Source organism: Nomascus leucogenys, chromosome 15 (genome assembly GCF_006542625.1).
Source record: "Nomascus leucogenys isolate Asia chromosome 15, Asia_NLE_v1, whole genome shotgun sequence".
NCBI classification, from domain to species: Eukaryota; Metazoa; Chordata; class Mammalia; order Primates; family Hylobatidae; genus Nomascus; species Nomascus leucogenys.
The window spans coordinates 69,519,248-69,539,657 of NC_044395.1; the positions used below are offsets into that span (position 1 = coordinate 69,519,248).

Below are 20,410 nucleotides of genomic sequence, written 5' to 3' on the forward strand. Positions count from 1 at the left end.
TGGCAGAGGCAATGGCAGAGAGAGAGGGGTTGAGTGTGAGAGGAAGAAGAGGGAGGCCAGCCTGGCTGGCGACAAGCAGGGAAGGCGGAGTGAGAGACAGGCTAGTGGGAGAAGTGCGGAGTGACAGCTAGTGGGTGCAGAGTTTCTCTTTGGGGTGATAAAAATGTTCTAAAATTGATTGTGGTGATGACTGCACAATTCTGTGAATACACCCAAACACTGAACTGTATACATTAAGTGGGTGACCTGTATGGTATTCAATTGTTCTGGATTTTATTATAAGCACATTGAGAGGTTCTTTCTCAGTCCTCACCCTTCGAACAAGCACTGGCCCAAACCCACCCCCGCTACAGCCCTGTCTTCCCTCCTGGCTGAGAGGAGGCAGGTTCAGGGCTGTGGCAGCTCGGTGAGGACGTATGATGAACAAGATCTCTCTCCTTCCCCAGATAGGCCTGGCGGATAGAGGATGGAAGAGGGGGAATATGGGCAAGGTGGGGAGAGAGAGGGCCTCACCTTGGGAAACTGGTAGGAGACTTCGGGGAGGTAGGTGTTTCGCGATGGCTTCTTCTTGAGGGACACCACCACAAAGTACTCAAAAAGCTCCCGCTCCTGCCACTCCAGCAGCTCCAGCTCCAGCGTGCGATAGCTGGGGGCGCGCTTCAGCATCGACTGGATGTGGACCAGGCGCTGTGTGTGGGCTGGAGGCAGGTTGTACATCAGGGAATGGACCCTCACAAGCCTCATGTTAACTTCTCTACCCCTGGCTCAGGGCTCCATCGCTGTGGAACACTTTTAAGTGCATGAGCCTAGTCTGATACCATCCCCAGCTCGCAGTACAGGAGGACTGGCAGGCACAAGGTGCTGACCCCTGCACAAAGACTCTGCCCTGACACAGGAAGCTGTGCGCCTGGTCCTCCTAGAGCCTCTGGAGACTGAGCTGGGGCAGGAGGACTGCCGAGGCCAGGCAAACCCAGGGATGTATCTTGACACCCACTCTGTCCCTGTACCAAAAGGACCAGAATACACGAATATCCACCAAGGCTTCATCCTTGGGCCCCTAGCAGGACTTGAGCCTTGTCCATGCTCCTATATCCAAAGTCCACTTGCCCATTTGCCTGGGGATGAGAGGATAATCATCCAGGAAGGCCTAGGCAGGGTTTCCCAGTAGAGAAAGCACAAAAATTTATCCAAGGACCCTGGAATGTGAAGGTTCCAGAACCTTTTCAGGCTCCTCTCTGGGGACAGGGGAGATGGGGGGCTGCAGGGCCTCCAGAGAAACAGTTTCCTCAATCTACGCCACATTTCTTGCCAGAAGAGGTCCTTGTAATCTTCTGTACCCATCCCTGACCCTCCAGATCTACATTTTTTTTTTTTTGAGACAGAGTCTTGCTCTGTCACCCAGGCTAGAGTGCAGTGGCATGATCTGAGCTCACTACAACCTCCGCCTCCGGGGTTCCAGTGATTCTCCTGCCTCAGCCTCCCGAGTAGCTGGTATTACATGCACCCGCCACCATGCCTGGCTAATTTTTGTATTATTTTAGTAGAGATGGGGTTTCACCATCTTAGCCAGGCTGGTCTCAAACTCCTGACCTCGTGATCTGCCCGCCTCGGCCTCCCAAAGTGCTGGGACTACAGGCATGAGCCACCGCGCCCGGCCGAGATCTACCACATTTACCAGGCAAATCTAGCACCCAATTCCCATGGACAATGGCTTGGGACAGTTTGGGCAGGTCACCTCCCTTACATTTGGCAAAGGGAGACATCTGGATTTAACCTTGCAGGGCTGAGCTCACATGTCTATAAGGACAGACTTCCCTGTGGCTCCCTGCTCTGTTGTTCTGGTATCTGGCCTGTCTGTCGCCTCTCCACATCAGGCCGGTTAGGGACACTGGAACCACACATGCATTGGAAGGGAAGGCTGATTCCCTGCAGCCCTGCTGGGAGAGCTTCCGTACTCATGGGAGCTGTGCCTCACCTTTGAACCTGTCGTCAGAGTCGCTCTCGCTCTCACTGTTTTCATCTGGAAAAGGAACGGCAGAGTACACATACTTGCTGGACCTCACAGCCAATGTTTTTTGCTCCCCCACCACCCCAACTTTTCTCACAGGGGATGGATCTCTACCTTCTCTGGGCTACTCTGGGCCCATGGTCAGGCATCTGCAGGCAGGGAGCTGAGTGGCCTGGGGCCAGGCTCCTTCAGAGCTCACACTGCAGTGCCAATCCTATATTCAAACCCATGAGGGAAGTTGAGGGCCTCAGTTGGAGGCTGAGCCAGAAGAGGGGACTACAGGCCTGGAACAGATGGACCCTGCCTCCAGGAGGTCAAGATTTGAAATGGGAAACAGACCGCAATGCTCAGTGAGTCTGGCCTTTCCTTTTGCAGAAGCCGATTCCCACACCCACCTCCCTACTCAGGGCCTCACAGCCCAAAGTCTGAAGGAACCCATCCCAGACCTTTCTTCCCTGTCTGCTCCTCCCTCCTATGTGGCCATTTCCTGGCAGGGCTCTACCTTCCACAGGTAAATTGATGCCTCTCCCATTCCTAATGCCCAAGGGCCCCAAACACCTGAACCAGCTCCGGCACCAAAGCCTACCTCTCAGTGATGCTGTTTCAATGCTGGACATAGACAACTTTTTTAATCTCTTCTTTCCCCTCTTGGCATTGTAGATGGAGTTAATTCTTTGGACAAGCTGGGTGAGAAAAGCAGGGTGGGTGAGGTAACTTTAACACCAGTTGCCCTACTTCCAAGAAGGCTGAGTAGGAGCCCATCCCTGCCCTTAATGGTACAAGCTTTCTGCATTGCACCCGCTGGGTCCAGGACTGGTCTAACTGCAGAACCAACCTCAAGTGGTGACTCACCAGCCATGCATGGTAGCTCTCCATATACCTAGTCCCCCAGGAGTGGTCTCCTGCCCCAAGACAAGGACACTAAACTTAGCTCCCCAGAGGAAGGAACTGTGATCAAACTAGACAGGATGGTAGCTCCTGGGTCCCAAGAGTCATTGAACCAACTGAGACAAAGAGCTTCTGAGATGCAATAACAGGAACAAGGATTCTAGCCTTTCCCCTCTGGGCCATAACCTGGGGCCCCGACAGGAAGAAGCTAAATTCCCAATATACCCAAGCATTGTTTGCAGGCTAAAAATACCATCTGGCTAAATCCTGCTGCTTTGGGCTGGGGATTTGGGCCTGGCTGCCTTTATGTGAAAATCATTGCTGAAAATTCTTCAATGCTGAGAGTTATAGGAAGAACCCGTTTGAGTCCTACGTCCTTGAAAGACTGGAAATGCTTATGTGTGCAGATACCCCAAAATTCATACACCACACTTACTAATGGGGAGCCTCGGTTAGCCTTTCCTTCCTCTAACATCTGAGCACCAAGGTCAGTTAATGCATCTTTATTGATAAGAAAGGGGAATTAATCAGATGAAAAAGAGGACAGTACACGGACCCAGAATTTATTCAAAGGGAATCGAGGAAGCAGTCCAGATTAGGGAAGGAAGGAAGCCAGGAAAGAGAGAGAAAGGCTGGCTGCCTGCCCGCCCACCTGCCCAGCTCCAGTGGGCTGCCTCTGGGGAGGGTACCTTGGGAATACGGCGGGCCCGGCGGCTGGACAGCAGCTCGCTGGTGGTGCTGAGGCTGTCTTCGTTGAGGCTGGAGGGTGAGGACGGCAGGCTCAGCTGAGCCAGCAGCAGCATGTCGTCATGGCTGTGCCTCTTGGGTAATCGTGGCAGCCGGTGGCTCTTCCTTTCTGACCAGTTCCCACTGCGCAGGGACTGGCTGTTGGGTTTCAGGGAAAGCTGGCATGGGGGAGAGGACATGTGAGAGGGGCTCGCCACAGAGGCCTTGGCCAGTGCCTGTCTGCTGGGACGGGGACACAGAGGCCAAGGGCCGGCATCCCTGGCTCCCCGCAATCTTGCCCTGGAACTTCCATCCCTCTCTTAAGACTTTAGCTGCTAATCGGCCAGGTCAGGGATAGGTTAGATACTTGCCTTCCCTAAAGGAAGCTTCACTACTGCCAGCAAAAAAACGAAAGCAGAGGCTAAAAACACCTGTGCTCTCATCTGAGTGGAAAAAGAAGGCTAAGTGGGAATTTTGGGGGGATCCTCCTGAGCTTTGGGACAAGGATTACTGGGCCTGGGTGATGGTACCAGTCTTCTGGACCTCTGCTCCCGAGCCAATCCTAAAAAGTTTCTGACAGCAGAGGCCATAACCTACTGGCCAGCCTGCTGGGCTGGGAGATCCTGCAGCCTGGCCCTCCTAACTGCTCCCATGGAGAACACAGGGGCTCCGGGCTCTTACCACCAAAGCTGGGCCAGGCAGGCCTCACACTGAATTGGATCCCACACCCACAAGCCCTGGCTGCCCTCTCCCCAGCCCTGATCTACTCTCTGCCTCTCTCCATGTGCGCTGACCTCTCATCCCAGGGCACCATCCTTGTCGTGGACCCTGTCAGGAGGCAAGTACCCCACAGACACCCAACCACTGTCTGGTTCTGGAATTGCCTTTCCTCACTCTTCAGCAAATCCTCCTTCCTCCACAGCCCCCAATTTCCTGTTCTCACCCAATCAATCTGGCAACATAAACTCAGGAGAAGCCTGTTTGAACAGTGCCCTAATTAGAGGGTAAATCTTTTTTTTTTTTTTTTTTTTTTTTTTTTTTTTTTTTTTTTTTTTTGAGATGGAGTCTTGCTGTGTCGCCCAGGCAGGAGTGCAGTGGAGCGATCTTGGCTTACTGCAACCTCCGTCTCCCGAGTTCAAGCAATTCTCCTGCCTCAGCCTCCCAAGCAGCTGGGACTACAGGCGTGCGCCATCATGCCCAGCTAATGTTTGTATTTTTAGTAGAGATGGGGTTTCACTGGCCAGGCTGGTCTCAAACTCCTGACCTCAGATGATCTGCCCACCTTGGCCTCCCAAAGTGCTGGGATTACATGCGTGAGCCACCACTCCCGGCTATGGGGTAAATCTTTTATAAAAACAAACACCTTATCCCAAAGCCAGAAGAAATCATTTTTATATTATCTGGCCAATGCTATATAATATCCAGGTCCTTCCATTTGCAAAGAGAATTAGAGTTACCTGGGGAGGTCAGAGAAGCCTCTCCACCTGCCTCCTGATACCCTGGACAAGGACAGAAGGAGCTGAAGTCCAAGAGCTTCCTTTGGCTTTTCACCTTTCCTCTCATTCTGCCTTCTCCCCGTCTATTCCTTAAAGATTCATGCTTACTCTCTCCCATAGGAGTGGCTCCAGGTGTCACACACACCTGTCTGGCTCTCCAAATGTGGTTTGGGGGCCTACACCTGGCCCCCTAATGCCAGTACTGAGATGACTTCTGGCAGAGTTGCAGAATGCCAAGACTCCCACTAGGGCCCTGTCTTCCTGTTTCCCACAGGGTGATAAATAATCAGACAGGAGACTGCAAGTGCTCCTGGCTGAGTTTTGCAGCTCAGAGCTTGTGTAGGAAGGGAAAGAAGATAGGACAGGATGCTCCTCAGAGCAGGTGCCAGTTGTCCACAGAGGTTTCAACATGGTGGACATCCTTGAGTGCACAGCCCTTTGCTGAGGAGACCTCCTTTATCAGACGAGATCAGGCGCGTTCAGGGTGGTATGACCTTTTATCAAGTACTAATGAGGGTAAAAGCCTGAGTGGAAGCTGGGCCCAAGTCTTGGAAGAGCAGGCCCCCACTGTGGCCCTCACGCTAACCCTACAGGCCCATGTCAGGGCTGAGTTACCTGTGTGGGTGGGCTGTTGTACTTCCTGTCCTGAGGACTCCACATCCTGTGCAAAGAGTCCAAGGAGTTCTCAGACAGTTGCTGGGATTTTCGTCCTGCTCTTCGGCTCTTTAAGTCCACATCCTCATATGGATTCTCCTTGGGCAGATCTCCTGCAGAGGAGGAAGAGTTAGAGAAGGGGGAGAAGGGAAGAAGGAAACACACGAACTCACACACACACAAATAAACAAGCAGAATTCCTGTGAACCAAAGAGAATGGCTTCTGCCTGGCCCCTCAGCTCATGAGTCATGCAGCTGCCCGTCTGCAGTGGGGAGGCTACAAACAGATCCTGGCTCCAAGTCCAGAAGCAGAGCCCACCCCCCCCACCCCCCCACCCCCCACCCCCAGCCCAGCTCAGCCTGGCCTCTGCTTTATAAATTCAGGGATTGCACAAGACTGGCTCAGCCACCCCTGCCTGTGCCCAGCCAGAGGACAAAGCCAGCACCAAGAGTCTTTCCTTGGCTCCCTTCCCTCTGCTGCAAACACCCCAGAGATAACACAGTTCAAGGTAGGAAGGGTTTTCAGGTCACATGGCTGTCCCTTCACCCAACTCTCAGGGGATCTCCCTGGGGACCTACTTTGGAAGGTGGGCATGGAGGAACTCATAGAACCGTAGAGAGCCCCCCTCTCACCTACGATGCCATTCAACAAGTCTTTTAGGGCAGGGTTTTGTGTTGTTCACCGAGGCAACCTCGGAACGGAACAGTGATTAGCAGGGAGGAAGTGTTCGGTAATGATCTGTTCAATGACTCTCCTACTGTAGTGTCTATGCCCTCTACCGCTGATCTCAGCAAAAAGAGAACCATCAACACTCCCCTTTTGGAACAAACTCTCCTGCTGTGACACAGGGGAGGTGTGAAAGGCTTGGAAGGAGTCTGGGCCAAAGGGTGGGGGTGAGGAGAGTTCTTGCTTCTCAGGACTAGTTCTAAAATCTCTGGCAGTGGGCATTGTATTGGCATTACCAGAAAATCTCAGAAAAGTCCAAGACACAATCCCTGCCCTTGAAGATGTTGAGTGGCACTCCTTTCCACAAGCTGTATCTCCTGCCCCCACCCCTCCAACATACACCTTTTCTAAAATAGAGTAACACCATGGGCCAGGTCAGTCCTAGCTCGATCCTGGTGGCAGAATCCATGGGGTGAACAGTTCCCTGGGGAACTCAGAACACAGCCCTCTCTGCACCCCTTTCCCTATTTTCCTGCTACAGAGCAGGACTCACTCCAGCACCTCTGCTCAGCAGCAGGTTTGAGCCCGGGTGACCACTGAGTCCCACACTTGTCCTACAGATGTCTGACTGTGCCTTACGCCCCAGAGGAACTCAGACCCCACTCCTCAGAAAGCAGGCAGAAGAAGGAGCTGGAGGATGAGGAACAAAGGCTGCTGAGAGTGAAGCTTTCCTAGAGAGGGCACGGGAGAAGAGCCAATCCCTGTATGCTTGCAGATTTCTCCATTTCCAAAGTGGAGCTCCCTCCACATTGTGGCATCTACTTATGCAGAACCACAACGAATTTAGGAAATGCTCTTACAGAGTTAGGGTGTGGGTGTGAAGAAAGGATTTCAGTGACAGCTAAATAGACTGCAGTGGGAGCAATATAAATCTCTGTAAACTTATGAGTCAAAGATGGGTCATTGGGATTTGGGACTGGATTAAGTGATTCCCAACTCCAAGCAGAGTCCCCAGCAATGGAGCAGACCTTTTCCTGTAACACAGTCATGCTATTAAAATGACTTGTCTCCATTCCAGAGCCCTGACTAAGCGGAGCTGGCCCAGCAGCCCTGTCGCAAGAAGCCAAATAGCAAACCCGGCACCCCCTGCATGTTTTCTCCAGCCTACCCTGCTGTGGGGCACTTAGGGATGCATTGGGGATGGATTCTCTACTTCTTGGTCCTTCCCCAACATATGCCCTGCAGGAGTGAGGAGGTGGGGGAACTAAGAAGGGAGAATGCCAGGACACAGTCTTCTGATCCCCTAAAACAGGACCAGAGCATCACTGTCCACATCAGGGCAGGGAGAACATTTATGCCAAGCTCAACAAATCCAAACTGCCCTGGACTGCAGGATAAGCCAGGGCCTTTATTATAATCCCCAACCTATAGGAAGCCTTGTCCCAACCCCAGGGGTTTCTCCAAGCCACTGACATTTGGGGTTGAATAATTCTTGTTGTGGGAGATTGTCCTGTCCATTTTTAGGATGTTTAGTGGCAACCTTGGCTTCTATCCACCAGGAGACATTAGCATCTCCTTAGCTGTAACAGCCAAAAATGTCTCCAGACACTGCCAGATGCTCCCTGGGATGGACAGAGGGAAGAAAGGAGGGAGACAGAGGGAGGGAGGCAGGAAGGGAGGGAGGGAAGAGTGAAGTTGTCCCCTCACTGAGAACCACTGCTTTAGATAGAGCTTTCTAAACTTCCAATGGCTTCTGAGTGTGTGACATGAGTCCCAAGACTAGCCCTCTTTTTTGACATCCTTCCCTCCTTCACCTCACTCCCTCCTTCCTTCCTTCTTTTCCCTACAGTAAGAGCTTTGAATATTGATACAAAATCCAAAGCTCTAAGAAAAAGACATAGGATACTGAGGCCCAGGGAAGTAACAGATGTACAAGGCTGGTGCACATCACTGACAACCCAGGGGAAAACAGCCAGCAACATCAGGTTCTCAAGATAGGTCCTGTCTCTGGAAACTTGATTTCAGGAAGGCCTGCTCCTCCCCAGCCCCTTGTGCCAGCCTCTCTTCTCCAGCAATGTTTAACGTCCTCTCTGATGTAACAAAGCCACTAATCAGTTCTCCAGCAAATAGATGGCTGGCCCAGCCCACATGCTGCCTCCCCAGCCTCAGCTTGGTCCCTTCACTGCCCTAACTCATCTCCCAGCTTCCTGGACCATTCCTGACTGCCCTGGAGGAGCTGTCTCAAATAGATTCTCCCAGTCATCTCTCCAGGTGGACAGGGGGCCAGGGGGTGGAGATGTACAGAGGCAAGTGGACCCTGAGTCCTGGACCACTAAACTGAACCAGCTGAGAGCAAATAAATATCAAAGCAATGGCTCAGAGTTGGAGGAGACGGTAGGCTGGGAAATGGTGTGCAGAGCGTCCTATGGAGGACAGAGCTGAAGGAGCTAGGGCTGAATGGGAGATTCAGCATGGGCATGAATGGGAGACAGGGAGCCTAGCAGATTGCAAATTTCTACCTGCATTCCTGCCCACACAGCTTTCTCGGGACAGTCCACATGACCCTTGGAGAGGGACGAAGAGGTGGACCCTCTTCCCTGAAGGCCCGGCCCTCAGCAAGCCCAGCTGGAGAAGCGAGAGGTCTCAATCTTTCCCAGCTTGGATGATGAAATAAGGGACAAAAGGCATCACCAAGAATTTCTGCTTTGCACTCTTCTAAAAGGGGACTGTCAGAGCCCAAAGGTGTCACACTAATCTTCTTAAAGGAAGAATCCAGCCCCTCTGGGCCCTGCTCCCACTCCTCCCCACAACCTCCTACTCCTCCCCACGACCTCCCACTCCTCCCCACGACCTCCCACTCCTCCCCACGACCTCCCACTCCTCCCCACGACCTCCTACTCCTCCCCACGACCTCCCACTCCCCCCACGACCTCCCACTCCTCCCCACGACCTCCCACTCCTCCCCACAACTTTTCACTCCTCCCCACGACCTCCCACTCCTCCCCACGACCTCCCACTCCTCCCCACGACCTCCCACTCCTCCCCACGACCTCCCACTCCTCCCCACAACCTCCCACTCCTCCCCACAATTTTCACTCCTCCCCACGACCTCCCACTCCTCCCCACGACCTCCCACTCCTCCCCACGACCTCCCACTCCTCCCCAAGACCTCCCGCTCCTCCCCACGACCTCCCGCTCCTCCCCACGACCTCCCGCTCCTCCCCACGACCTCCCGCTCCTCCCCACAACCTCCCACTCCTCCCCATAACTCCTTTGGTCTTAACCACACATACAGCACTCCCCCAGCCCCAACCTAACTGGAAAAACCAGTTAGGAAAGGGGTGTGTGTATACACACAGGCACTGAGAATTTCTCCTAACACAGTCCTAAGCTTCCTGGACCACACCCATTATTAGGGTCCTGGGTCTGCAGCTTCCCTCCCCAACAACGTCCGGTTCCAACCAGCTGTTTCTCCTGGTTCTCAGTCTTTTTCCCTCTCTCACACAGGACAGAAAGGGCCAGGCTAAGAGCCCAACTCCCCGGCAACAGATCGGATTGGGGCCTCTAAGGGGCTGGCTGTTGCCCACCCTCCAAGCCTTGACACCATTTCTCAACAGCCCTGGCACCTTCCCAGGCTGCACCTCTTGGCTGTTTTGTTTCCCACTGCAACCTCCATCCCAGTGGGTGCCCTCTGCTCCTTACTGTTTCCCAGCCTGGGGGCAAATAAGGGAAGCAACCAGAGAGAGTGGAGGCTCAAAAGCCTTTGCAGTCCAGGCTGACTGGCCCGGTCCCCAGCTTGCATCCCACTGAAGTTCCTGGAAACGCTCCCTCAGCCCAGGCTAGCTGATGGGAGTGGGAATCTGCAGGAATGCAGCTCAGGCGCCGAGGCCACTACACATAATTCCTTAACAAGCTGCTTCCTTGGGTGCATTTTTAAGTGTCAGGCTCAGAATGCAAACATAAGGTCTTGTAGAATAGCAGCATCTTCCAGGGGCAGATGTCAGATGGGACAGGCAAGAAATAGCAGCCCAGGAAGCAGCAAGGCAGTAACTTTCTTTCCGAACTCCTTTTCTGCAAGTTAGCAAGGTAAACCTCAGCATGTTTGGGAGTACCCCACCCCAGCTCCTCAGGCATCATGCCTAGTGTACGCAGGAGGCCAGCAAACCCCCCACAACCCCCATTCGAGTCCAATGCTCACAGAGAGACATGTTTGTCTTGGGGCCAACTGGCCCTCCACCTCTGACAGACAGGACTCCAGTCCAATCACCAGCACCCAAGATGGAGATAAGCACTAGGCTCTCTGCCTCCCAACAGCTCCATTCCTGCATGCCTGCAGAAGCCTGATCCAGCGGGGTCAGAGTCATCCTTCACCCCACAGAGCACAGGCTGGGCCAAGACCAGAGAGATGGCTCCCAGGAAGTCCGAGCCACTGATCAGTCCTAGGCAAGATGGGAAACTGCCATTCTGAGTTCAGCAATAAGACACCTCCTGAAGCCTTGTGGGGAGCTCTGAACTCTCAGGCCTGTCCCCAGGGAAGAAAAAAGAAACCCACCAGAATCTAACAGAAAGAGAATATTTTCCTCTGTATTTCCCTCTGGCCTCCCTAGTCAGGTCCCAGAAATTCAGATTGGGCTGCTATGGGGACATAAAAAAGGAAAACATGCACAGGGCACTGTCCTAACTGCAGACTCCGGAAACCACCCCCACCACCCCACGAGGCCAAAGCAAAACCTAAACATCCGATGTAGTATATTCCCAAACTGGTGCCTGGGTCGCTCCCCTCCCTTTCTCCCACATCCTCCCCCTCTCTTCTTTCCCTGTTCTCTAAGTGCTCCAAAGATCCAGAAGCCAGGTAAGCAGCTACGTCTACCTTCTGCCCACAGAGCGCTGACCCCTAGCTGTACTCAGCCACCCAAGAGGTAGCCAAGCTGCTCCCATATTTTTTTTAACTCCTCATGCAACACCCAGAGTGGAAGAGAGTCCTCCCTAATGAGTGGGGAGGGAGCTCTGTTGCCCCACCCCCTCCCTACCTCCTGTTGCAGGGTACATTCTCATTCACTCTAGTTTGGCAGAAACTGCAATGTGTCAGTTTGCTGCCCAGGACCCTGGGGGCACCCAGTGTGGGTGCTGCCGTGGGCAGAGAGGGCTGTGTTTTTCTGATGTCCCTTGACTATGCTGGGTGCTGGCAATCCTGTGTTCCTCCCGTTCTCTATTATCTGACAAGGATTTCCTGTGGGGATACCTTCTTGGATCATCTGAACTGAAATAATTTGAGAAAGGGATGGCTTCAACCATTTCTCTCTGTCCAGGGTTCCACCATCCAGGGCTCTGTTCAGGATTTTTTGGGGCAATGTTTGGGGGGCAGAATTTTGGAAGAACTGTCCTGGGCAACACAGCTGTTCCCCAGGCCTTCTTAGGTCAGGTTTGAGAGAAGGGAAAGAGGAGGGCAAGTGTGTCTAGGCCTCTGCCTACTCACTCACTCGGGAGGACTTTCTTCCGCTCTGGGATGTTGGTCTTGCATAAGGAGGTGAGAAATACAGGAACAGCATTGGCTGCCTCTTGGGTGGCTGGGGTATGGGCTGCAGTTGGGGCGTCTTCCTTAACTGCCCACCTGGCTTCTGGATCTTTTGTTCTGATGTCCCTAGCTCTTGATCTCTGCTCTGGGTGGCCTGTAGGTACAAAGCTGTCTTTTCCCCGGTGGTAAGGGAAAGGGCCTCCCTCCCCAAACTCTTTTGCTGTTCTAGGGACCTCATTCCCACAGTCTTCCTGCTGTGACCCAGTTTTGCATGGCTACATACTATACACTCTGTTCCTGGGAAAGCAGTGTCCCTGCAGGTCCCGGCATGGCTGCTGTCTCCCCAGAAACGCTGGCCCAGCAAGTGGTAAGGAAACGGCTATGAAACCAATGGCTCAGATCAAATGAGGGAACAGATGGCCCTCTCTTCATAAGATTCCAGGCTTCTAAGCTGGCCGGGCGCAGTGGCTCACACCTGTAATCCCAGCACAGTGGGAGACTGAGGCGGGCGGATCACGAGGCCAGGAGATCGAGACCATCCTGGCTAACACAGTGAAACCCTGTCTGTACTAAAAATACAAAAAAATTAGCCAGGCGTGGTGGCAGGCACCTATAGTCCCAGCTGCTGGGGAGGCTGAGGCAGAAGAATGGCGTGAACCCGGGAGGCGGAGCTTGCAGTAAGCCGAGATTGCACCACTGCACTCCAGCCTGGGCAACAGAGCAAGACTCCGTCTCAAAAAAAAAAAAAAAAAAGAAAAAGAAATATTCCAGGCTTCTGAGAATCTGGAGGGTTCCCTCTACCCTGGGCCACTTCTCTCTCTCCTGTATTAACTAACACCACATTCTTCAGATCAAGGCCCAAGACAGAGGCAAGACAGGGACATAGAGAGGGAGCCAGCAAGCAGGCAACACACAGCCTCTCTCCTCCTCACTGACCTACAATGATACGCACACTTCACTTGAGCAGAATCAAAGTCCCTTACTGAAGAGGATGCTAATAGAATTGAAATGAACGCCAAAAAACAAAACAAATGCAACCCAGCCTAGAGCACCTATCTTTCATCTGATCCGTGAACACAAGTTTGCCAATACCATGTCTTCCCACCTGTTGGAAGACAAATCTCAATGGAGTCTTGCATTTCTGCCCTTCTTCTGAACAAGAGGAACTGATAGTTCCCGACTGTATTTTAAAGGGTATTTATACAGCAAACAGCCTTGGAAGACAGAGATAGTGTCTCCCTTCAGGGCAGAGGCAGATTTGTTTCCTGACCAGAGTGATAAAGATAATGTTTCCTCCAAGGACAAAGGTTAGGCAGGTTTGCCAGCAGTCTCTGAAAAGACTGGGGTTTCCTACACTTGGGCTCCCCAGCTGGAACATGGACCCGCAGCGTGTGCAGCTTCCACCTGGGCCTTCTCCACACCGCCCCATGGGACTTAGGCACAAGGGGAAATCCGTATGAACACGAAGCTCATGCTGCTTGCTGTGCCATGAGTAATAAAGTCCTTTGTGACCCAGAGGTCTCGTGTCTTCTGCCAGCACCCATGAAACTGGGGCAATGAAACGTGTTAGCTTGTACAATAGACTGAATGTTTCTGTCCCCCAAAATTCCTATGTTGAAACCTAATCCCCAGTGTGCTGGTATTTACAGGTGAGGCCTCTGGGAGGTAATTAGGTCATGAGTGCAGGGCCTTCACCAATTACGGCCCTTTTAAAAGAAACCCCAGAGAACTCCCTCCGCCCCTTCCACCACGTAAGAACACAGAAAGAAGATGGCCATCTCTGACCAGGTAGCAGGCCTGTACCAGACACTCAATCTTATTTAATTCTAACAATAACCTTATGAAGTATTGTTACTTTTTTTTTTTTTTTTTGAGATGGAGCTTCACTCATGTTGCCCAGGCTGGAGTGCAATGGCGCGATCTCAGCTCACTGAAACCTCCGCCTCCTGGGTTCAAGCGATTCTCCTGCCTCAGCCTCCCTAGTAGCTGGGATTACAGGTGCCTGCCACCATGCTCAGCTAATTTTTTGTATTTTAGTAGTGATGGAGGCTGGTCTCGAACTCCTGACCTTAGGTGATCCACCAGCCTCAGCCTCCCAAAGTGCTGGGATTACAGGCATGAGCCACCATGCCCGGCTCAAAATATTATTACTATTACTGTTGTTGTTAATATAGTCACATCATCATTTTATAAGAGAAAAACAGAGTCTTCACAAAAGTTAAGTGATTTGCCTTAAGGGCACACAGCTAAGGAAGAGGGCCTGCTGGACTTCAAAGCCTTCTAAAAATAAAGGAAAGGAATGATGTCGTTTTCTCCTTCTCATGTCCCCAAAGGTCCTTTGGATTTCAGTTCATTCAAGAGCCAAGCTTTTAATCACAAAGCCGCTCTATCTTTGCTAAGGTGCTTCCCCTGATGTCCCATTCCAGGAGGAGTTCCAGAAGGTGGGACCATGCCTGCCCACAGTGAAGGAGGTCAATCTAGGTGTCTCCTCCTGTTCCTGTTCTTCTGCAGTCCCCTGAGATGACCCAGCCGCCACCTCTGCCATTGCTTACCCACAATATCTTCATAGGCATTTTCTTCTAAAGTGCTTTTGGATCCAAACTTGGGTTGGTTCTCAGTACCATTCTCAGTGGGAGAAGAGGGGTACAGGGACTGGAGACTGGATGCATCCTCAAACTCAAAGGATTTTCTGTGGATAACAAGAGCAAGAGTCATTCCTGCTGAATCAAATCTCTGCTGCCTTGCTGGGGAATGTCCATGGCAACAGCAAAGACCATAGGCCCTCCTCATAAAGCCAGCTTCTGAAACAGCATCAAGGTGGGTCCAAACTTACCATCCAAATGAAGAGACAGATGGTCTGAAAGACCTCAGCCTGGGTGCCTGCAATGTGCCTTATCCCGAATAATTCTGCTATTAGGTAACAACAACTACCCCAGCTTAAAAGCATGCTGTTCCAGGTGCTGCATCAAATGCACCTTTACATGTGTTATCTCATTAATCTTCACAACAGTGTCACCAGTATTGTGACATTTTGTGAAAGAGAAGATGGAAGTGACAGAGGCACGATTCTCCCAGGCAACGTCTCACTCCAGGGCCTGAGCTCTTAACTATAATTTTGGCCTCAAGCCCTAGAGAATATCCTCCTTGAGAAGTGTCTGTGATTCCACTGGAATTGGGTGCCTGGTCTGCCTCTGTGGTCTCACATCCTCATCTGCATCCTAGCTGGGGACTCCTGCCACTGCACTAAGCAGGTAGGAAGGTTCAACACTGGGAGGGTCCCACTCAGGGCTGTCAGGGGGTTGGAAAAACAGTTGTTGCTGGGTGGTTTGTTGAAGCAGGAAGGGCTGAGCCCTTAAAACAAATAAGACCACTGCCAAGGTGGAGCTGGGAGGACAATTTGCAGCCAGAAGCTGCTTCCAAGACCAAGCTTCCCTTCAGCTAGCTTGCTCCTTTCCATCCTTTGGACAACCTTCCTCTCTACTGTACAATTTCAAGACCACAGCTTGTTGTCTCCTAAGACACCCTGAGCCTACAGCACTCTCTGCCCCTCTCCTTCATGGGAGAGGTACGTCCCTCATCTGAGACCCCAACTGCATCCTCTCCCTCTCCAAGGCAAGTCCCCGCAGGCTCCTGGGGAGGGAGAGAAAGAAAGGCACTGACTGGATCCCTCCTCCCACCCATGAACACCTCCCTCTTCTTTGGGGCACCATCAGACCTTTCAGCCAATAGAGCCCTTTTTCTCTTGTTTACTAACAGCTTCTCCTGAGAGTCCTAGGGTGTAGGTAAAGGACTAAAAGTGTCCTGAAGGCTACAGCTTGTTCTTAGCTTGCCTGCCCCTGCCCTAAGCACTCAACACAACCGAACACTCTGTATATTGGCATCTCCTCCCTGTGCCTCTGTGACACATTCCCTCCTGGCTTTCAACTAACTCTCTGGCCACTACTTTTCAGACTCTTGTGAGGGGTCCTCCTTTTCCATTTGCCTTTTAAGTGTCCGGGTCTCTCAGAGTTCTGTCTTAAAAACTCTTTCTCACTCTGCACTTTCTAGGGACCAAATATCCATGGGCCATTGCCATATCTACCATCTCTATCTTGATGACTCCCACATTTCTGTCTTTGGCCCAGATTCTCAACTAGTTAAACATCCAGTGGCTGAGCACAGTGGTTCACAAATGTTGGCCCAGGACCAGAGTTAGTGTGAGAGCAAGTTTTCTTTGGCATATACAGTAGACTCAGCATCGTATGCAGGTAGCCCTCAAGTCAGTAAATAAGACACAAATCATGTTCAATCAAATTATCCTTGAAAATCCCCCAGGAAGGTGTCACACTGAGGACCAACATTCTGTCTCTCATTAAAACTAATAGTGTCTCCCCAGGTTGGTTTTTTTTTTTTTTTTTTTTTGGCTGAATGCCAGAAGAAACACTTGGCTTGGCTTGCATTTTACACACACACACACACACACACACACACACACATTTCTTTGAGACAAGGTCTTGCGCTGTTGCCCAGGCTAGAGTGCAGTGGTGTGATCATACTCGCTATACCCTCAACCTCCTGGGCTCAAGCTATCCTCCCTCCTCAGCCTCCCAAGTAGCTGGGACTACAGGCATATGCCAACACTCCAGCTAATTTCTTAAATTTTTTGTAGAGATGGGTTCTCATTATGTTGCCCAGGCTGTCTCGAATTCCTGGTCTTAAACGATCCTCCCACTTTAGCCTCCCACAGTGCTGGGATTACAGGTGTGAGCCACCTCACCTGGACTGCATTTTTTTTTAATAAAAAAGTATATTAAATATGAGAATCACACTTGGTGTAACAGACACAAACTTACCATCTCTACTCCTCATGGAACATGTTCACTGCGTGAAACGGCATACAGAACAGACTGCACTTTTGGAACTGTTTCTCTTTTTCCAAGAGCACAGATTTAAGTTTGCTAATTAATTCTTACATGAAGGGACTCCTCTATATATGGTATATGTGTGTATATATTATATATAAATGCAGTGTGGGGTAGAATATGTGTAAAACCTTCAGGCTGATGAACTCTCCCCCCACTCCCTTTGGTCACCTAGTCAACTGCTTTTGGCTCTTCTAAATTTAGCTCAGCAACTCCCTCTATGAGGAGCCTCCCTTCTCTCCCCCATCTAACTCAGATGCCCCTTCTCTGGGTCTCTGCAGCCTCCTGCACTGCCATGAGTCACGGCACGTATGACATTATCTATGATTTATCTGTGCACCAGACCACGAAGTCCTTGAATGGAAGAACCATGTCCTATTTGCCTCTGCGTCCTGTTGACCAGCACAATCTTGGTGCACAGTAGGCTCTAGATGAATGTTTATAGAATTGGATGAATAAGGACAAAGCAAACACTCTTGGCAGGCCGTTTAAGAATTAAAGAGCCAGTGAGCATTCTGGGGTGGACTCAAACATGGGATTACCCTTAGCCATGGGCTGTTCCGACTCGGGGGTCTGAATCTTTGAAATTTCTTCCTTTCTGCACATGGCAGGAAAGTTTATGTATGAGATGGGATATGTTAGATGAAGCCTGAAGTGTGGGGACAGACTAAAGAATCCCTGGAAGTGAAACAAACCTGAATACCCATTTGTTGTGGGGTTAGATAAGAAAGGCAGTAAGGTGTACGCAGATGAGTATTCCGAAGGAAGCTCACTCCCAGCCTACCCTGATTCAGAGAACAAGATGCCTGCCAGCTTTCACCAATTCCAATAGCTCCAGCTCCAAGTTACTGGGGAGACTGCCCTTAGTAATCTGGGGTTAGAAATCCTGAGACTGACCAGGACACCAACGTGAGCCTCGGAACAGGCTCATTCCTGTTTTACTCCTTTTTTCACCAATCTCCCCAATAATCCCCTCTTGATATAGGCCCAGGGTTCGTGTATGGCCAGGAGGCCCTCAGAAGAGAGGGAATTGTGTTAAATTTGCAGACACTACCATGTTAATGATAAAATGCAGTATTCAGATAATGCTTCATTCAAAGAAATTAATTTCTAATGCTGGTACTTCAGGTTGTAAGGAGGCTAAGATCCTACTAGTCCGCAAAGGACTGCCTGCTTTACCTACTCCCAATGGAAGACTGAAGAAGCTCCAACAGGTGCAGGACACAGCCCAGCTCTACCCCAAAGGCCAAGCCCAGACAATACCTTCAGTGACCAGCACTCAGGTCCCAAGTATCCTGTAAGCATTCCCACTCACGTCCAAGTATCTTGTAAGAGTAGAACAATCTCATTTTTCACTACCACAACTACCACCTAACAATTATTCAGTATTTCAGAGCACTACTGACTGTGACCCATCCTACAATCTGTGTTTGCACTGTCCATTTAAAAGAAAACCACGGTATTCAGCTACAACACACCGGAGGGGCATGCGTTACCTGCTCTGGGACTTGCGGTGACCACGCATGTCCTTCTTGGGTCTCCGGGTGACTGGCGGGGCTGGGGTGGAGGGCAAAGGGGGTGGAGCAGCAGGTGTGGGTGAAGGAGGTAGACCATTGCTGGGCTTACTCTTGGGGTTCTTGTCAGCCTCGTATTCAAAGGTGCGCTTGGGTTTGGGGACAGGGTTCACAGCAGGATCGGGGGAACTCTTCGATGGCAGCTGCTGGGAGCTAGGGCTGTTTCCAGGGGTCCCGGGCTTAGTGGAACCACTGCCTTCCCTCTCTGGGGGTGGGCCCGCCTCCCCCCCAACTCCAGCCACTCCGACTGCCCGGCTGCCAGCGCTCACACTCGCACCCCCTGCCGGCTCCTCCAAAGCGCCCAAGGTTCCAGTCTTCCTTTTCCCCCGGTCCACACTGTAGCAGCTGCTGGGGAGCTGGGGGAGCCCCCGGCCTGGCTGCTCCTTCAGGGCCTGTTCAATTTTTTGGATCCGGCTCAGCACTGCTGAGCTCTCCTTCCTGCTGCCATGCCCCCTGAGGAAGGCGCTGGGCTCACTCCGGCCCAGCCGTTTCTCCAGCCGGTAGAAAGAGTCCCGGACAGGGAGCGCCTCTCCCTCCTCCTCAGTCTCTGGGTAGGAACACTCGGAGAAGGTCCTGCTCATCCTCCGGAGGCCCTTGAAATCAAAGGTCTTTTCTGAGCTGCAGGGGGACGGCACCACGCTGGGACAGCCCAGGCTGGGGCAGCCCTCACTGGCCGCCCACTCGCTCCCAGAGCCCTCCCGCTTCTCTCCACACATGCTCATCCTGGGCGACGCCTCTCGGCGACCTTCCCATGCTGAGATCTTCTCCCGGATGCCCAGGCTGTGAGCACGGGTACCGGTACGGGTCAGCAAGACGCCCCGGGGGCCAGCCGCTGGCCCCGGGAATGGCGTGCTCTGGGCAAGGGGGAGGCAGGCAGCTACCCCTGCTACATCCTGGGCTGCGCCTTGGACATTCTCCTTCTGGGCTTCTCTCTTGCACGCCGAAGGGCTTCTGTCCAAATAACCGAAGCTAGTGGTCTTGAAGGGACAGGTGGCTGGGGAAGTATCTGGGGAGGGATCTTGAGGATTCTGGGGTGAAGGAGCTGGGGGGTGCCGGTCCTTGAGGAGCACCCGGGAGCTGGAGTGGCTGGGGTACCTGCAGGCTGAGGTTTCACTATCACTGAGCGGGTAGATGGGACTCCTTGGTGGGGAGAGAACTGGAGGTGGAGAGACTGACTGAGACCTGGGGGCAAAACAAAACAAAGGAAAAGAAAAGAAAATGGCAGTGAGTGGCTGACCAACCAGTGGCATCCTGTTTTATTCTTACAGAACTCAGCATCTTTTTCCTGGAGGACTCTCAAAGAGTACTCTATTCAAGTAATACACCTTGAAGGCTGTCTTCAAGGAGAGCAATAGCTCCTTAATCACAGCAGGCCAAACTCAACAGGTCTCTCTGCCCAAACCATCCCCAGGCACCCTGAGTAACGTCTGAAACAGACACCTGTTCTGTGCCAAGCGAGAGCATCCCAAGAGTCTACATCTGCCAACAAGAGGACAGAAAGCCCAGTGGTGTGCTGCCACATGCTTAACAACCAGTTCTCAGAAGGTGTGGCTCATGCCTGTAATCCCAGCACTTAGAGAGGCAGAGGCAAGAGGATCACTTGAGCCCAGCAGTTCAAGACCAGCCTGGGCAACATAGTGAGACTCTGTGTATGGCAAAAAGAGGGAAAAAGGGACCAAAAAACCCAAAACCAAACAAGTCTGAACAACCGGCTCTCTAGGGGCAACAGCAGATTGGTAGCACTTGCCAATTTTGGTAGTATAAATATTCCAACTATGGCTGAGCTACCAATGTGATGTCATTGGCTGTGGAGTTGAGAAGAGATGCCACTAATCAGCTCTTGTGAACTGGTGCAAGGTGGTTCTTCATCGCCACTCCCTGAAGTAGCCCCCACATACACTCAAACCCTTTGATCTTTCCCCTTAACAAGCCTCTGTCTCCCCTGGGACTTCTGCTACTAGACGTAACATCTCGCTTCTTC

At 51.9% G+C, this 20,410-nt stretch overlaps 1 protein-coding gene across 4 annotated transcripts in view; it reads right to left on the bottom strand.

Annotated features, from left to right (window-relative positions):
• DENND2B (DENN domain containing 2B) overlaps positions 1–20,410 on the bottom strand; it is a 121,452-nt gene that overhangs the window by 18,636 nt on the left and 82,406 nt on the right. For 3 of the 4 annotated variants that reach the window (XM_003254907.3, XM_030829629.1, XM_030829630.1), the window contains 7 exons: positions 18,352–19,611; positions 14,507–14,643; positions 5,734–5,885; positions 3,586–3,801; positions 2,595–2,691; positions 1,976–2,020; positions 514–698 (listed from right to left, as the gene is read on the bottom strand). In XM_003254907.3, coding sequence (XP_003254955.2) covers positions 514–698; positions 1,976–2,020; positions 2,595–2,691; positions 3,586–3,801; positions 5,734–5,885; positions 14,507–14,643; positions 18,352–19,611 — 2,092 coding nt within the window. The remainder of the gene's footprint in view (positions 1–513; positions 699–1,975; positions 2,021–2,594; positions 2,692–3,585; positions 3,802–5,733; positions 5,886–14,506; positions 14,644–18,351; positions 19,612–20,410) is intronic. The other variant, XM_003254908.3, reaches the window with a different exon arrangement.